Raw genomic sequence first — 17,333 nt, 5'->3', positions numbered from 1 at the left:
CACGCTGGTGCGCTTATGCACGCCCCTTTACGGACCTCTTAGGAATGGGGTGAGGTCAAAAGTAGCCAGTCTAAGGTTAAAGTTTGGGGGTTTGGGGAAGAAACCACAGAGTCAGGTAGAGCATTCCAGGCGTTGACCACTCTGTTGCTGAAGTTGTATTTTCTGCAATTGAGTTTGGAGTGGTTTAGTTTTAAGTTTGTATCTGTTGTGTGCTCTTGTATTGTTGTGTTGACAAGTAAGACATTGTAGCAGATAGTTTTATGTACTAGTCTATGCTTAGGTTGGATCTAAGAGAGCGTAGGTCTAAGTCAGGGGTGTCCAAACTTGGGAACTTTAAGACTTGTGGACTTCAACTCCCAGAATTCCATGCTGGCTGGGGAATTCTGGGAGTTGAAGTCCACAAGTCTTAAAGTTCCCAAGTTTGGACACCCCTGGTCTAAGTTGTCTAAGCCCAAAATTTCAAGCCTGGTGGCTTAAGGGATTCTGTTGCAAGCAGAGGAGTGGAGGACTCTTCTCGTGAAATATCTCTGGACTTGCTCAATTGTGTTAATGTCTGACATGCAGTGCGGGTTCCAGGCAGACGAGCTGTATTCGAGGATTGGTCTAGCAAAGGTTTTGTATGCCCTAGTTAGCAATACAATATTACCAGAGGAGCAGCTTTGCAAGATTAGGTTAACTCCTCTTAGTGCCTTTTTGGCAATTCAACGTTGCTGTTTGAAACTGGCAATTCCTCCCCCCCCCCCCAATGTTTTTCTTCCTGTGGATCCCGTATTTCCACTGTTGTTGTTTTTTAAATTCTAGTGGTGTGTTTCACGCCCAAGGGAACTGCATCCGCCCCACCCGCAAACGCGACTCCCACACCAGCCTGCAAAACGCGCTTCCTTTTTAAACCCCGACGGCGGGCTTCAAATCGCGCGTGCGCGTCTTCCAAGCTTCCTTTTCCCTCCCTGCTCCGCTCCATGTTTACCCGGAAGAGTGACAGCCGGGAAGACCAATGGAGCGCCTCGGTGTCCAATAGAAATCAAACTCTGCCTTCGCGCGCCTCCCGGGCGGCCAATGGGGGGCCCCCGTGGGCAGGAGGCGGGGAGGTTGAGCGGCTGGCCGGCGCGCGCGTCGCCTGGCCCCCTCAGAGGGAGGCCGATGGCTGAGGCGGCTGAGGAGGCCATGGAGGTGGATCTCCCGCCCGTGGCCGAGGCCGACGAGAGGGAGCCGACCGTCGCGGCCGATCGCGAGGAAGCCACGGGACGCCGTCCGGCGGTTGCCCGCTCCTCACGAGACGCTCGGGCGGCGGAGTCGCGGAGGCCGCGCCGCTCCCGGAGGAACCTGCCTGGCGCCCCTCGGGCAGCGCCTTCCTCCGCCTCATCGTCGTCCTCCCAACGGGCAGCCCGGGCCAGGTGAGCGGTCGCGGGCCCCGCGCGCTGCCTGCCCATCGCCTGGCGACCGCCTTCCTTCCTTCCTTCCTTCCTTCCTTCCTTCCCCGCCCCTCAGGTCCACGGCGGGGTAGCCGGGGCTGCGGAGACGCTCCTCGGAGGAAGCGGCAGGCCGAGCCCCGGGGACGCTCCGTGGGTAGTTAGCGCCTAATTGTGCAGTTGGGGTTTGCAATGGTACTGGCGCTTCATCGCTTCCTTTCTCCATCTCAGCCACTTTAAGATGCGTGGGATTCTGGGAGTTGGAGTCCAGGCCTGTCAAAGTGGCTGCTGGGCTGGCTGGGAATTCTGGGAGTTGGAGTCCAGGCCTGTCAAAGTGGCTGCTGGGCTGGCTGGGAATTCTGGGAGTTGGAGTCCAGGCCTGTCAAAGTGGCTGCTGGGCTGGCTGGGAATTCTGGGAGTTGGAGTCCAGACATGTGAAAACTGTTGCTGGGGGAATCCTGGGTGTTGGAGTCTGCACGGCTCAGCCACCGAGATCAAGGAAATGCCTATTTCGAGGGGGCTAAAATCAGATATCACACAAATACACATTCCCCTTGTGTTGATTAGATCCACAGCATCACTGGACAGTTATTTCCAGGTCAGTAGGACCCAACCAGCAGAACCGTCGCTTCTAGTAATCCACAATGACAGCAGCTCAGATGAAACGGTGGTCCTAAGTGATTCTGAGAACAGCGGCAACAGCGGCAGCCCGACGGAGGACGAAGAGGAACCTGCAAGAAACTTAGAAGAAATACCTCTAATTGGCTTGGAAGGTTTGCATTGTTTCCACATCTTTGAAAATCTAAATGTATGTAAATGTCTCAGGACGTGATGCCCATCCTTGATCAGAGCAATCTGTTTGTTTGTGTGGCATTTTCATGAGCTTCGGTCTATTGAGGGGGTCAGGATGTGGGGGCTGCGATGGCATAATTGAAGCTCTGCTCTCATTACACCTTAAAAACAGGTGGAATTTTGATTGGCCTGTTGCAGATGCCATTTTGACTGTTTTAACCAAACCCAATAGATGTCCCTGTTGTTTTGCATCTCCTGTTGCATAGGATGGATCATGTTTTGTAACCTAACAATCTAAGAAATTGGTTGAGCTAAGACGAAAAGTCTTGGGCAGATTTTGTGCCCAGCATTACCTTTACTGTGCAGTTTGTATGTATATTTGTATGTAACTTTCTAAAGTAGTCTGATTAAGTCTGTCTTGAATTCTATATGCTTATTGCCTGTGAGTTTTTTGTGGTTTGGAATTAAATGGAAATAACTTGCTTATTTTTTTTATCGCTTCTTTAAAATTGAAATGGCTTATTGGGAGGGCTGCACTTTCATGTAGACTGATTTTGTTTTCCTTACGTGAAACATTTCTTTGTTTTTCCTCTTAGTAATTGTCTCAAATCAAATGGAGCCTCCTAGAGATAATTCTAATGAGATAGAGCATCCTGATTCTAGTGTCACAGCTTCCCAACCAAAGAAGGTGAGAGGACGTGAAGTTGAATACCTGGGCCCTCATTTACCTGAGCTACCTTCCATATTTTCTTTTTTGCAGACAACTCCATTAAAGAAAAGTAATCCGGCGGCATCTCTGGTTCCTTTGGAAGAGGACAGTGGCGATACCTGTGCCATCTGCTTTGAAGAGTGGACGAATGCTGGGCAGCATCGTCTTGCTGCACTGCGCTGTGGGCATCTCTTTGGCTACAGCTGCATTAAGAGGTGGCTGAAGGGTCAAGTGGGCAAATGCCCCCAGGTAAAAATCTTTTAGCAGGAAAGACTCATTTGGAATGAAACAGATTTGGTTAAGAGCGGTTGCAGGGATTTTAAGTGACTTTTGCCAAGTGATACAACAATTTTAGTCTCAGCTCAGCTATTAATACATTCTAAATGTATTAGAATATTTTGGTTGCAGGTGACCTTTTCAACTATTTTTTTCATGGTACATTTAAATAGTTAGTTCTCGACTTACAAACAGTTCATTTAGTGACTATTCAAAGTTACAATGGCACTGAAAAAGTGACTTATCACCATTTTTCAGAGTTATAATCTTTGTAGCATCCCCATGATCATATGATCAAAATTCAGATCCTTCGCAACTGGTTTATACTTATGACCATAGCTGTGTCCCAAGATCATGTGATCACCTTTTGCAGCCTTTTGACCAGCAAGGTCAATGGGGAAGCCCGATTCACATACTGGGTTACTAATTTATCAACTGCAGTCATTCACTTAACAACTGTGGCAAGAAAGGTCATAAAATGGGCCAAAACTCATTTAACAAATATCTCACTTAACAACAGAAATTTTGGGCTCAATTGTGGTCGTAAGTCGAGGATTACCTGTGCCCAGTGATGGAAATTCAAGGAAGGAACTCCTGGTAGTTCTCTTCAGTTATTTAACAGAACTTTGCAGAGCTTAGGATTCTAAGGGAGAAAGTGCCATTATCATTCAGGAGAATTATTTATTGTATGCAAATTGCAACAGACAGTGCACAGTGCACTTGGACTGTTGGCAGTGGAGGCTTGTTGTGATAAAGATCAGTTACCAAAGAAGATTTAAACAGATTACAAGGAGGCACTGGTCTCTTGCATTCAGACAAGTTCAAAACAGAATTCTTACATCCACAAATTTACCAAAGTACCTTAAAAGTGTATAGATACTAGCAGAAGAGCCCAAATAACGAAAAAAAATGCTTTACATTTGATAAAGCAAGTAACCACAAGCACGATGTGAAAACATTTCAGACAATCTTCCTAAAAATGCACCATATTTGATATGATTGTTGAGCCAAGATTGTAATGTTTTTATCCAAACCACAGCCGAACAATAGATTATTTGCCAGAAAGTGACTCACTTTCATTTTGTGTTTTGTTTTAGTGCAATAAGAGAGCCAAACACACAGATGTTGTCGTCCTTTATGCCCGTACTCTGAAAGCACTGGACACCACTGAACAGGAAAACATGAAAAGGTATTGATGCTGGATCACCTTCATTTTCCTACATAAAAGTGTATGTACATTTATGATCAAGGATGAAGCCAAAATAATTTTTTATTGAAATGTGTTGTGCATAGAATAGATCAGCCCAGGTTCCCAGAATGTGTTCTTTGTGTTTCTGTGAGGCTTTAGGGGCCTGAATGGGGATCAACAGGCTTTGACTGAACTCTGGCAAGACCGCATGGCTTTGGATGCCTGAGATCCGAGATTTTGCCATTTTTCATTTTGATGGGCTTGCACTTCCTCAGACAGATCCGGTCTGCAACTTGGGGTTCTCCTGGACTCGCAACTCCTGCTCAAAGAGCAAGTGGCAGTTGCAGCTGGGAGAGCCTTTGTGCGACTTTGGATTCTGCACCAGTTGTGCCCTTTCCTGGATCAGGATCCCAGCATTCAGTCGTTCAGGCCCCAGCCATCTCACGGCTGGACTACTGTAATGCGCTGTCCATGGGGCTACCCTTGAAGAGGATTCAGAAGTTACAGCTGGTGCAGAATGCAGTGGCGCAGGCAGTTCTTGGGGCCTGAAGAATGGCCCATCTAACACCACTGGTCCGTGAGCTGCATTGGTTGCCAATTTGCTTCTGGGTGCAATTCAAGGTGTTGGTAATCCCCTTTAAAGCCCTTCCTGGCATGGGGCCAGGCTACTTGAGGGACCGTCTCATCCCACTGGGATTGGCCCACCCTACCCATACCAGCAGAGCATGCATGCTGCAGACCTGATGAACCTGATTATTCTGACTGATGGGATCCAGAAGAAGGGCCTTCTGTTGGATCTACCTTGGGGAACCTCTTCTCTCCTCCCCCCCCCCCCCCCCCCCCCCCCCCCCCCCAGGTATGAGGTCAGCCCTGACCGTCCTCACCTAAAGAGCTTAAAGACACTTGGGGCCCCAATGGGGAACTTCATAGTGGAGGTGGTTGATTAACAACGGATTCCGCCGCCCCCCCCTGCTTCCACCCTCCCAGCTTTTAATTGGGCCATAGTGTTCTAGATTTTATATTAACTTAAGTTTTTAGTTTATATGGTTTTTATTTTTTATGATTGTAAGCCACCCCGAGTTATCTTGAAGTGCAATGGGCAGCCTATAAATTTTACAAATAATAAATGTAAGGTATGCAGATTGGAGCTGAAAGAATCTTGTACAGCTAGCCCTTGATTTACAACAGTTCATTTAGTGACCGTTGAAAGTTTCAATGGCACTGAAAAATTTATGACCATTTTTCACACTTACGACCATTGCAGCATCCCCATGGTCAATCAAAATTCGGACATATGGCAACTGACTCATATTTATGACAGTTGCCGTATCCCTGGTCCTGTGATCCTCTTTTGCAACCTTCTGACAAGCAAAGCCAATGGTGAAGCCAGATTCATTTAACAACCGTGTTACTAATTTAACACCTGTGGTAGATTCACTTAACTGTGGCAAGCAAGAAAGGTTATCAAATTGGGCAAAATTCACTTAATAAATGTCTCACTTAACAACAGAAATTTAGGGCTCAACTGTGATCGTAAGTGGAGGTCTACCTGTATAAATGTAACGAATAAATGAAATTACTCACACAATTACAAGTTATGTCTAGGAGATCAAGCAAACCCGTAGTGGTATTTTTTGTGCCTGATTAATCTGTGAGTCTAGATCAGGCAGCAAAGCATAATAACCACCTGGTATCCAGACTCAGAAAATGATTTCAAACAAAGTTTACTAACAATTAAGTGGGTGCATCGGTAGTATGTAAAGACTGTGATTAGCATCAAATCTTTCCCTGAATGCAGCAATGAGCAACGATAGATTGAGGCCAAACATTTTCTGTGGCAGTTGCAGCTGCATTGACAACGTTTTTACTGTATTAACTGGTGTATAAAGAAGGGTGGTGATTTGATAAGTGTTAAAGTTACTGCAGGTCAGATATGCTGAGGAGTATAATTCTTTCCCTTGGTAACAGCAGTGGTATTTCTGTGGGAACGATCCTGCTTCTGCAACTCTGCCTTATTCTGGAAAGCCAATGGTTGCTTAATCATAAGTTAGCAAATAGTTGGGTTCAGATGACATGAAGAATATAAAAGTCAATGGGGCTTTTGTTCTTGACAGTTTTATAAACTTTGTAACTTGGTTACTTTTAACTTCTTCCAGAAAAACTAGGTCACCGTGAAATTGTAGGCGTTTCCTGTATTCTAACATCACAGCTCAGATTAATCTTTCCCAGTCTTGTTTGATCAGCTATTCCATGTATAAGATTTAGATCTCTGTATGCAGAAATGTTTTGTAACTTTTTGATACTAAAGGTTATATTAAGCGCTTTTAAGGCCAAAAGGACTTCTAGTGCATTTTTTAAAAATGAGCTTTGCTGCCAGACTCATACTGTACTGTAAATATTGTAACACACTGAGGATTTTGGGAGTCTCTTGGGTCAGGTTTGGTGACTTCGTGGATATTCCTTGTAGCTTTTATTTATTTCTTATTAATTTGTATCCCATCTTTACTTTTAGAAATAATTCAAGGTGGCCTGCATAGCTGGTATTCCTCCTCTTATTTACCCCACCAACAACCACCTTGTGAGGTTGATTGGGCTGAGAGAAAGTGAGTTGCTGAAAGTCATCCAGCCAGCTCTCTTGCCTACCATGTTTCCCCGAAAATAATACCCAGCCAGAAAATAAGCTCTAGCGTGATTTTTCAGGATGCTTGTGATATAAGCCCTGCCCAAAAAATAAGCCCTAGTTAAAAATAATCAACCAGACAGATGCATTTAGGACCGTATTTACCTGAAAACAAGACATCACCTAAAATAAGCCCTAATGCGTCTTTTGGAGCAAAAATTAATATAAGAGCCAGTCTTATTTTCGGGGAAACACGGGTAAGGCCAGACTAGAACTCACTGTCTCCTGGTCTCTAGGCCAGCACCTTCATTATTAGACCAAAGTAGCTTCCTTGGAATCCAGAGGAAAATAATCTGTCACGGATTCCTTCTATGATGTTTTCTCAGTTTTTCAGTCCAGTCTACAGTCTAGGAATTCTTGGTTCTTTCCCATCCAAAATTCTAACCAGATCTGTCCCATTTTTGTCACAGCTCTTTAGAAAAGGAGCAAGGCCTGCGAAGGAAAGCAGAACTGGAATCAGCCCAGAGTCGCCTTCAGCTGCAGGTCATGACGGAGGAGTGCAGCAAACTGAAGCAGCAAGTACAGGTAAGATTAGCTGCAGTCATTCACCCAGGACAACTGTACAGGTAGTCCTCGACTTACAACCACAGTTGAGCCCAAACATTTCTGTTGTTAAGTGTGTTTTGCCCCATTGTAGGACCTTTCTTGCCTCAATTGTTAGGTGAATCATTGAGATGGTAAGTTAGTAACCTGCCTGTTAAGTGAACGTGGCTTCCTCACTGACTTTGCTTGTCAGAAGATCGCAAAAGGGGATCCTGTGACTCCAGGACATTGCAACGGTCATAAATTTGAACCAGTTGCCATGCATCTCAATTTTAATCACATGACCATGGGCATGCTGCCGCAGTTGTAAGTGTGAAAAACGGCCATGAGTCATTTTTTTTAGTGCCATTGTAACTTTGAACAGACACTAAATGGATTGTTGTAAGTCAAGGACTCTCTGTAGTCCATGTCACATGCTCTTTGGGGGGAAAAAAGCATTTGTGGAAGAGATTCCTATGGCATCCCCTTCATGGTTGCTAAGGAGCACAGATATCCCCAGAGATGTTCCTTGGGGCGTGCCAAGCTTCCTTCCTTCCTTCTGACCTACCTACCTCCTAATACTTGTTCCTCCTCCTATTTTCTCCACTAAAACCACTGTATTAGAAGGATTGGACTGAGAGATGGACTGGGCCAAAGTCAGCCAGCCAGCTTTCATGCCTAAGGCGGGACTAGAATTTACAATCTCTTGGTTTCTAGCCTGACTAACCACCAGTGAACTTTGAGAAGCTTCCTAGGAGAAAGTCTGTGGCATTCCAGATAAATGCTTGCCTTACAAGGGAAAGTATAAGTGAATTGAGTTTTAGAACACATGAATGGAGGAGGGAAAGCAAGGGCTAGTGAATTGATAAGCTGGATTCAAAGTATCGAAATGGAGAGAAGGGATTGCTTGGCATGGATCAATCTTGCTTGGTCAGCTTGTGAGAATGGAACAGCAAGGCTCTGTAGAAGTTTGGAGAAGATGGCAGTTAGTCTGATTTTGCTACTTGACCAATCAATGGCATCTGAATTTTGAAATAAATTTTGAAATAGTACAGGGAAATAAAAAGTTGTATTAGTTGAGCCCATTATAAATTAAAATTTATAACTGCTGGCCTAAAATAATTAGTCCAACTAAAGAAGAATGTTTATCTACAGCTTAACAAAATTAGTCTCCTCTGTTTAGGGCTTTCCTGATTAAGCACAAAAACCTCCATCCTTTAAGCTGATCATTAAAAGATAAGAGATGTATAAAATATATGGCCTTTTATTTATCTGGAATGTACTCATGGGAAAAAAAAATACGTGGAGGGACTAGCCCCGTGATGGCGAACCTATGGCACGCGTGCCTCAGGTTGTATGTAGTGCCCTCTCTGAGGGCACATGAGCTGTTGCCCCAGCTCAGTTCCCCTGCGCATACGTGCGCATCTCCCACCAGCCACCTGATTTTGGGGTCTCTGCCGTATATGCACTGGGGCAGGGCACACACGTGGGGGAGGGGAGGGGTGCATGCAGCGGGGCATGTGCCATGCACAGGGGGATGGGGGCATGGGGTAGTGGTGGGGTAGCCATCAATGGACTAGCCCTCCCATGCCAAATCATGTCTTTTATATAGAACACTGTTTCCCAGCCTTGCTAACTAAGACATGTGGACTTCAACTCCCAGAATGCTGGTTGGAGAATTTGGGAGTTGCAGTGGACAAGAAACACAGCCAGCTCTCTGGGCTTGACTTAACACTCCCTTCTGCAGGAACTGAAGGCTTTGCTGGTCCGGCACAATGCCAGCTCCTCATCTCAGCAGTCCAGCGGTGCTCGCTCTTGTTTTCCCGGCTGCCTCTCCTCCAGCCAGGGTCAGCACAAGTACCATTTTGAGAGAGCCTTTCTGGTCTCTCAGATGGGCAACTGCCGGGTGATGGCCTACTGTGACCCCCTGAGCTGCCTCGTGGTCTCACAGCCCTCTCCGCAAAGTACTCTCCTTCCTGGTGAGTCAGTAACCAAACCAAGGGCTAGAAAGAGAGGTGGGGATGTGTGATTGCTACCTCAATCAAAGGGAGGAGTCCGCTAAGTGGCCTTTTCCGTGTCTTTTGAGGTTATGGCATTAAGATGATGAGCGCCGTCAACCTGAAGAGCAGTCAGTACGTGCCCATCCACAGCAAGCAGATCCGGGGCCTGGCCTTCAGCAACCGGGCAGATGGCTTGCTCTTATCTGCTTCTTTGGACCATACGCTCAGGCTTACAAGGTGAGTATCTACAGTACACAGTCAGGCCCTGCATTTAGGGAAGAAAAACCAAATGCATAGGTAGAGGACAGGCCATATCTAGGTGTCTCGGATGATCACAGCTTAAGCGTGAGCCTGCCGTGTGCTGCAGCTGCCCAAAAAGCCAATGCAATCCTAGGCGGCACCAAAGGAGGGATCGTTTCAAGACAGTGTGAAGGGATAGTACCGCTTTATAGTGAACTAGTGAGGCCACTCTTGGGATGCTGTGTCCAGGTTTGGTTACCACGTTATAAAAAAAGATGTTGATACTGTAGAAAGTGTGCAGAGAAGAGCAACAAAGAGGATAAAGTTCTGGAGGCTAGATTGTCTGATGAACTAGGTATGCTTAGCTTAAGGAAGAGAAGGCTTAGGGGAGACGGGGTTGCTGCCTTTTAATAGTTGAAGGGGAAGAGGGGGCCGGTTTATTCTCTCTGGCAGTGATGGCGAACTTTTTCCGCACCCAGTGCCGAAAAACCCATGTGGAAACGTCACACGCATGCGCTCGTCAGGGCCGCCCTCCGGAAAAGCCAAACTTCCAGGTTCTGGCATGCATGTGCATCTGACAATCAGCTGACCAATGTGCATGCGCACACCGGTTTTCTGCACTGTCGCATGTGTGAGGGACAGCTGATCATTGCGCGCACATGCGCGCCAGACACCCAGAAGACAAACAGGGAAGGCCGCGTGTGCCAGGTGACATGACTTCGCGTGCCACTTTGGGCATTTTTGCCATAAGTTTGCAATCATGGCTCTATGGCGTCTGAGGGCAGGAAAAGAAGCAGTGGCTGGAAGCTTGGCAGAGAGAGATCCAACCTGGAAATAAGAAGGAATTTGCTAGCAGTGAGGACAATTAATCAGTGGAAGAGCTTGCCTCCTGGGATTGTGGTGCTCCATCAGTGGAGGTTTTCAAGAAACAAATGGGCACATAAGGACTCCTACCTTGTGCAGGGGGTTAGTTCAGAAGACCTTCCGGGTCCTTCTAGCCCTAAGGTTCTACTGGTAGTGAAGAGGCTTTTCCCTGTGTGGCTCAGGAAACTGGTCTGTGGTCCTTTTTTTGGGGAAATGATTTCCTGCTGTTGAGTAGTAATGGACCAAGGGAAGAGGTGCAAGGGTAGGCATGGGGCACAGGTGCTGAGAGGCTTTTCTCTCCTTTTCTCCCAGCTTAGCCACAAACACTGTTGTACAGACCTATAATGCTAGCCGCCCCATCTGGTGCTGCTGCTGGTGCCTCGAGGACACCAACTACGTCTATGCTGGGCTGGCTAATGGATCTATCTTGGTCTATGATCTGAGGGACACAAACTCCCACCTCCAGGAATTGCCTCCACAGAAGTCCAGGTATGGCTTTCATAAGATAACATTGCTTTCCAAACACAGAGACCACGGAGGATTTAAAAATATCTCCCTAATAAGTCCATTTCTAAGGCTGTGTGTGTTATTTGAAAAATCCTTCATGCTGTAGGCCAGGAACATACCTTTCTTGAAAAGAATTCCTTTGAAGACTTGGATGCAGAATATAAACTCCTTGCTGTGATCCAGATAAATCTCCAAACTGGCGAGAGCAAAAAGGGGCCAGACTAGCTAATGTCAGAACGAATCTTGCCATAGAGGCATTTCTACTCCTTAAGTCGCTGCTGACATTAGCTTTCTCATGGTGGGGAATTGGAAAGGATACAGTGGGGATAAAGTTGGGGAGGGCATTTATCTTGCTTGTAGTAGTTCTGCATTAATGAATCTTCTGAGCAGTTATGAGTGATGTCAATCAAGTTACCCTCCTTATCACTACAATGTTTAGTGATGCTTAATCTGAAGTAAGCAGGGGATTTCAGTCTTAGCAATTAAGTTAGATGGTTTCTAATTTTCAACCCTCTTTGAAATTGTTTTTAAACTTTCCTATAAAGCAGGGGTGTCCAAACCTGGGAACTTTTAAGACTTGTGGACTTCAACTCCCAGAATGGCTGGCTGTGGAATTCTGGGAGTTGAAGTCCGCAAGTTTTAAAGGTTCCAAGTTTGGACACCCCTGCCATAAAGATTTTCATTTTAGGATGAGTAGGGAATCAGAGAGAATGGCCTGGTGATACTGATTTTGCTGCTCTCTTTGACCCCATCAGATGTCCTGTGGTGTCTTTATCTTACCTTCCTCGAATGGCTTCAACTTCACTGCCACATGGTGGACTGGTGTCTGGAACGCTGGAAGGAGCCTGTTTTTGGGAGCAGAACTCTAGCAATTCCTACCGACCTCACGATCTCCTCCTTGAACCCGGAGGTTGCATTGACCTTCAGACAGAACCCAGCACACGGCACTGCCTTGCAACATTCAGACCCAGTAAGTTGTCATCCGGGGGTATTTTTTGCTCAGGGTTAGGATTGGCCCAGCCAATGCATCGAATCTGGACACGGAATCATCTTCAGGAAAGCATTCTGTTTTTCCCCCCCCTCCCTTTTTCCTTTTACCAGATGGTGTAACCTCCCTCTTGACAGTACTTGTTTATGTTGGGTTCCTGCCTGATCCATTACTTATAAATAGGAGGGGGACTTTGGATGGCTCTTCCTGTTCGACTGTAGGGCATTGCTGGTATGGTAGTACATTTTGGCCGCTATTCTGGCTGCCTCCTATTTGTCAGTTAGGAGAGATTTGAAGATACAGGAGAGAATCATTTCAGGGTTCATTTAATGTATGTGCCTGGGCCATGAGCTCTCCTTTTCGACCCCTGGCCATTGCTTCACCTCAAAGACCACAGACACAATCCCCGTCTTTTCCAACATAGCATCTTTCATGGTCCCAGAATCTCCTGTCAACATGTCTTTCTCACTGCCTGGAAACGTTAAGAATTATAGCCCCAGCACATGGAGCTTTGTGCTAAATCTGATTTTCTCTTTTGCCCCCATTTGGAATACTGCTTTACAAGCAAGCCTTCAGAGATTGTTACTAATGCCACTCTTGTAGTAGGTATCAAGCCCCACCTTGGCATTTGGCATTCAGGATTGAGTAAAACAATGGTCTCAATGCAGTGGTGGGTTCCGGATCCCGTTGCAACTGGTACACTGTGATGGGTCCGTCCGTCCACCATGGGCACGCGCTCTGCACACGCTCGCGCACCCACTGCCCTGCAACGCTCCAGCTGCTCGGAGCATCGTGCAGGCGCCGTACGCTGCACACGCATGCACAAATGGCCCAGTTGGCTTAAATACAGGTAAGTAACAAGGGCAAGTGGGTGGGCCCTCCAAAGCACCATTTAGGTACGGTACGCCTGTACCGGGGTGTACCGCCCGGAACCCACCGCTGTCTCAATGTGCAGACAAGCAGCAGCTGAAGAAAATCAAGCATCTATCAAACAGGGATTTCATTTAAATGCTTTTGCTGTGTTGGGTGTTGATATTTTCCAACTTTGTAACTTTTTTTCAATTTTGCCTTTTCGCAGACCGAAACAACAACTGCTTGCAGTGTGTGGTGATGGAGCTGACATCTACTCATCTGACAGACCGAGATGACGAAATTGTCTGTTCGTGCAACCCCATTCAAACTCTTACTGCAGGTCCAACGTGCAAACTCTTAACCAAAAATGCCATTTTTCAAAGTCCCGAAGATGATGGCAGCATCCTTGTGTGTGCGGGGGATGAAGCATCAAACTCTGCCATGGTATGGCCTTAATTTTGGATAAGAACTTTGCCTTTTGTTGGTAGTGTTAGGTATTGATTGTTTTTCTTCTTCCACAACTGTTAAGTCACAAAAACCATGGAGTGATTGAGTGAGGAGGCGGGTGTGTTGCAATTGCCACAGTATACATCAGGGGTCCCCAAACTTGGCAACTTTAAGACTTGTGGACTTCAACTCCCAGAATTCTCCAGCCAGCTAGGCTGGGAGTTGAAGTCCACAAGTCTTAAAAGTTGCCAAGTTTGAAGACCTCTGGTATACATCCATGCCATTAGAGAACCTCTTGTGCAGCTGAACCTTAAGCTGGGACTGGGGCTGTCCTCTGTATTTATCTCTCTAGGGATAGGAGACTGGGAGGAAAATGATGAACTCAGCTGTGGGGCACATACAGCCAGTATTCCTCCATGCAATACTGTTCATTAGAGGAGAGAAGGAAGGGAGGCCAGTCCCTAATTTCTCTATTTTATTTGGTCTTTACAGTCTGGGGTCTTCTAAAAACCATTTATCAGGGGACAGGAAAGGAGGGTAGCTTTATTAGGAAGTATCAGTTCCTGTAAAACATTGTAATTTGTAGAACCATGTCTTGCCCCGCGAGATATGTGGAGAATTATGGCCTTCTTCTCTTTATCCTGAAGCTCTGGGACGCAGGAAGTGGAACTCTGCTTCAGAAACTGCCAGCTGACCTCCCTGTGTTGGATGTCTGTCCTTTTGAGGTGAATCGCAGCAGCTTCCTTGCTACTTTGACGGAGAAGATGGTGAAAATCTACAAGTGGCAGTGACTGTCTCCCTGGCCTTCCAAGCAGATGCTTTGCTGCTAATTGGATGTTTGGCTGTCTTGAAGATAGGATTATTCCCGAACCACCTTAGATTTGTACCTCAGGGTAATTTATTTGCTCCATCTCTGCTCACCCTATGTCCCCCCCTCCCCCAATTTATATTTTTTTCAATGAAGACAGTTGTTATAAGTCATGCAACAAATCTTGTTATGGGTCTTGTCTTCTGCTTGCATTATTCTGGGAGGAAGTGAAGAAGAAGCCTGGCTGTCATTTTCTGGATATAGTTTCTGGAAATTAATCATTGGTGCTTGCTAAGACTACCTTAATTAGCCCTGCTCCACAGTGACCTACAACTTCATAATGTGGGTACTAATAGGTCACTAGCCTATCGTGTACAAAGCAAAAAGCAGTTTGTATCACTCTTCTCTCTCTTTTGGTCTACTTAAATCCACTTTTCTGCAATGAACTATTCTAGCAAAATGTTTTCTGATCATGAGGAAAAAAGGTGATTGCAAATTCTGCCTGAAACTGGTTGCTGACATGGATTTCGAATGCAGTTTAGGGAGATGCAGTGACTTAATGAACGAGCCTAACTGTTTGGATTGAAACCGTGATTTAGGAGACTTCCAGCCGATCTCCCAAAGCCAGACCGTTGCAAAAATGAAAAGTGAAGCCACTTCAGAACTTAATTAAGTCTGTTTGCAGAAAAAATGGTTTTGCTTGGCTTTTCTTAAGTACATCGGTGATCTGTTTTCCGCTCTGAATTAAAATGATGTTGTATTTTGATTGCTGGCTTTCACAAAGCAAATTACTGGAGTGTATATACTGCAAGGCTCATCTGAAAACCTTTTTTTTAAATCTGAAAGCTGTAGAAATGGAAGCTTTTTGCACTGCCTGTACTGTGCATGGCTGTACAAGCCTCAGAACAACATTCTTAAACTGAAATACTGTGACAATTAAGTATGTCCAATTGTCCTGTTATGTAAATTTGTTAAACTAGCAATTGTGAAACAAACTTTGAAAATCAGTGGTTTTTCCCAGTGGGCAAAACTCTTTGCTGTTAGGCTATTCGAATAGCTTTAAAGTTAAGCATAAGTGCCAAGAAAGGGAAGGACAGTGTGCATCCCAAAAGATATGATACTTTTTGTACCTGATGTCAGACAGGAATGCTTCCGTGTGGTAAATTATGATATATATGGGTTTTGGGAATATTTCCTTAACTTTTTGTTGACAACTAGCAAGGTGCAATTTGTAAGGTAACTCTTTTCAAAAGTGAATGTTTATACCTTAACTAAGGTGAAAAAATAGTTAATTTTTTTAATGAAACGTGTTGGAATAAACTGTTACCTTGTGGGAATCTCTAGAATATAGAAACAGTTCTGCTTTTAACAGTGAGCAAGTCACTTTATATTAAAGTACATGATCACTATAATGTAAACACAGATAAATTTGTGACATACGCCAGAATTACAATTGCTTTAAAAATACAAGTTTCTGTATAATAAAGATGCTTCTTTATCAAGCATTTATAAGGAATTTTGATTATCCTGTCTATGCATAGATAACGTCTAGGGCACATCTGAAGAACATTTAAAATGTTCTAAAATGATATTTGTAAAAGGGTTACATGTGTTGAAATGTAGGCCAAGTTCTATTAGAGATACCGCCCATCTGATAACAGTGCGGAGATAAATGTAACTGACGGCATTGATGTCTTAGTCTCTCAATAGACAGGTAGTCCTTGACTTACAACAGTTCATTTAGTGACCAAAGTTACAACAGCATTGAAAAAAGTGACACCACCGTTTTTCACAGTTATGACGGTTGCAGCATCCCCAGGATCGTTTGATCCAAATTCAGATGTTTGGCAACTGATTCATATTTATGACGGTTGCAGTGTCCCGGGGAGGGGGTCATGTTTTGCAACCTTCTAACAAGCAGTCAATCGGGAAGCCAGATTCATTTAACAACCATGTTCCTAACTTAACAACTGCAGTGATTCACTTAAACAACTGTGGCAAGAAAAGTTGTAAAATGGGACAAAATTCACTTAACAAATGTTTCACTTATTAGCAACATAAATTTTTGGCTCAGTTGTGGTCGAAAGCCAAGGACTTCCTGTGCTTCTCTTAGATGTCCTGTTTTGACAGTTTAGAAAAGAAGCTATTAAAAATCATTTGGCAAATGCAGGATGGTAGCCCTAATTCGGTGCTTGGATTATTGCAGCGTATAGCCCAGTGATGGCGAACCTGTGGCACGCGTGCCACAAGTGGCACGCGTAGCCATTTGTCAAGGCACGCAAGGCGCTGCCCTGTCAGCTGGCCAGCATGCATGCGCGCGCTGGCCAGCTGAGTTCACCTTTTTAAAAGCTATTTTTCGCCTTCCCCAGGCTCCAGAGGCTTTATAGGAGCCTGGGGAGGGCGAAAAGAGCCTCCCCCCCCCCCCCCGGAGGCTTCAGGGACCGTCCGGAGTCACTTCCGGTTTGCTCGGAGGGTGGTTTTAAGCGTTCCGAAGGCTTCCGGGAAGCCTCCGGACGGTCCCTGAAGTCTCCGGAGGGCCTTGGGGGGGGGGGTTGGGTCGGGGGAGGCTCTTTTCGCCCTCCCCAGGCTCCTATAAAGCCTCTGGAGCCTGGGGAGGGTGAAAAAAGCATGTAAAAATGGGGGGAGGGCCGTGCGTTGTGCACGCATGCGCACTGGAGGGGTCGCGCGTTGCATTATGGGTGCGGCATGCCTGCACATGACCCCCCTGCGCTCCCCCCACTTGCGGCACGGGAGCCAAAAAAGGTTCGCCATCGCTGGTATAGCCTATTTACAGAATTGGGTTAAGATGGTATTAATACCAGCTCAAGATTCTTGGAGGATACAGTATTATGCCTTCGAACCCTTGCCCAATTCTTACATTGTGTGTGCATTTTTCATGCATCATAACTGAGAATATTTGGACAACAAAAATATATCAAACGAGGTGAAATGCAACCAGTTCAGAATAACTGGCCATGGAATAAATTGGTCAGCAGCTCGGCTCTAGCCTTATCATCTACCCTAAAGGTTTTTTTAAAATCTCTTGGATG

The 17,333-nt window shown here is 45.6% G+C and overlaps 1 protein-coding gene across 2 annotated transcripts; it reads left to right on the top strand.

The window, feature by feature from the left end:
- Positions 1 to 1,059: 1,059 nt before the first annotated feature.
- RFWD3 (ring finger and WD repeat domain 3) lies at positions 1,060 to 15,785 on the top strand. 2 transcript variants are annotated; one of them, XM_081963526.1, is made up of 12 exons: positions 1,060 to 1,394; positions 1,977 to 2,182; positions 2,798 to 2,889; positions 2,962 to 3,159; positions 4,284 to 4,375; positions 7,466 to 7,580; positions 9,325 to 9,556; positions 9,664 to 9,814; positions 10,994 to 11,170; positions 11,944 to 12,158; positions 13,255 to 13,472; positions 14,123 to 15,785. In XM_081963526.1, exons 1-12 carry the CDS (start codon positions 1,141 to 1,143, stop codon positions 14,264 to 14,266), a joined length of 2,094 nt encoding a protein of 697 aa, XP_081819652.1. In that variant the 5' UTR covers positions 1,060 to 1,140; the 3' UTR covers positions 14,267 to 15,785. The 2 variants fall into 2 exon arrangements, with proteins under 2 accessions (XP_081819652.1, XP_081819651.1); XM_081963525.1 differs by having other exon boundaries at positions 2,798 to 3,159.
- Positions 15,786 to 17,333: the final 1,548 nt, after the last annotated feature.

The sequence above is a fragment of the Natrix helvetica genome (genome assembly GCF_964273705.1).
Source record: "Natrix helvetica genome assembly, chromosome: 10".
NCBI lineage: Eukaryota > Metazoa > Chordata > Lepidosauria > Squamata > Natricidae > Natrix > Natrix helvetica.
Note: the sequence above shows the minus strand (reverse complement) of the source record. Positions and strands in the feature narration are given on the sequence as shown.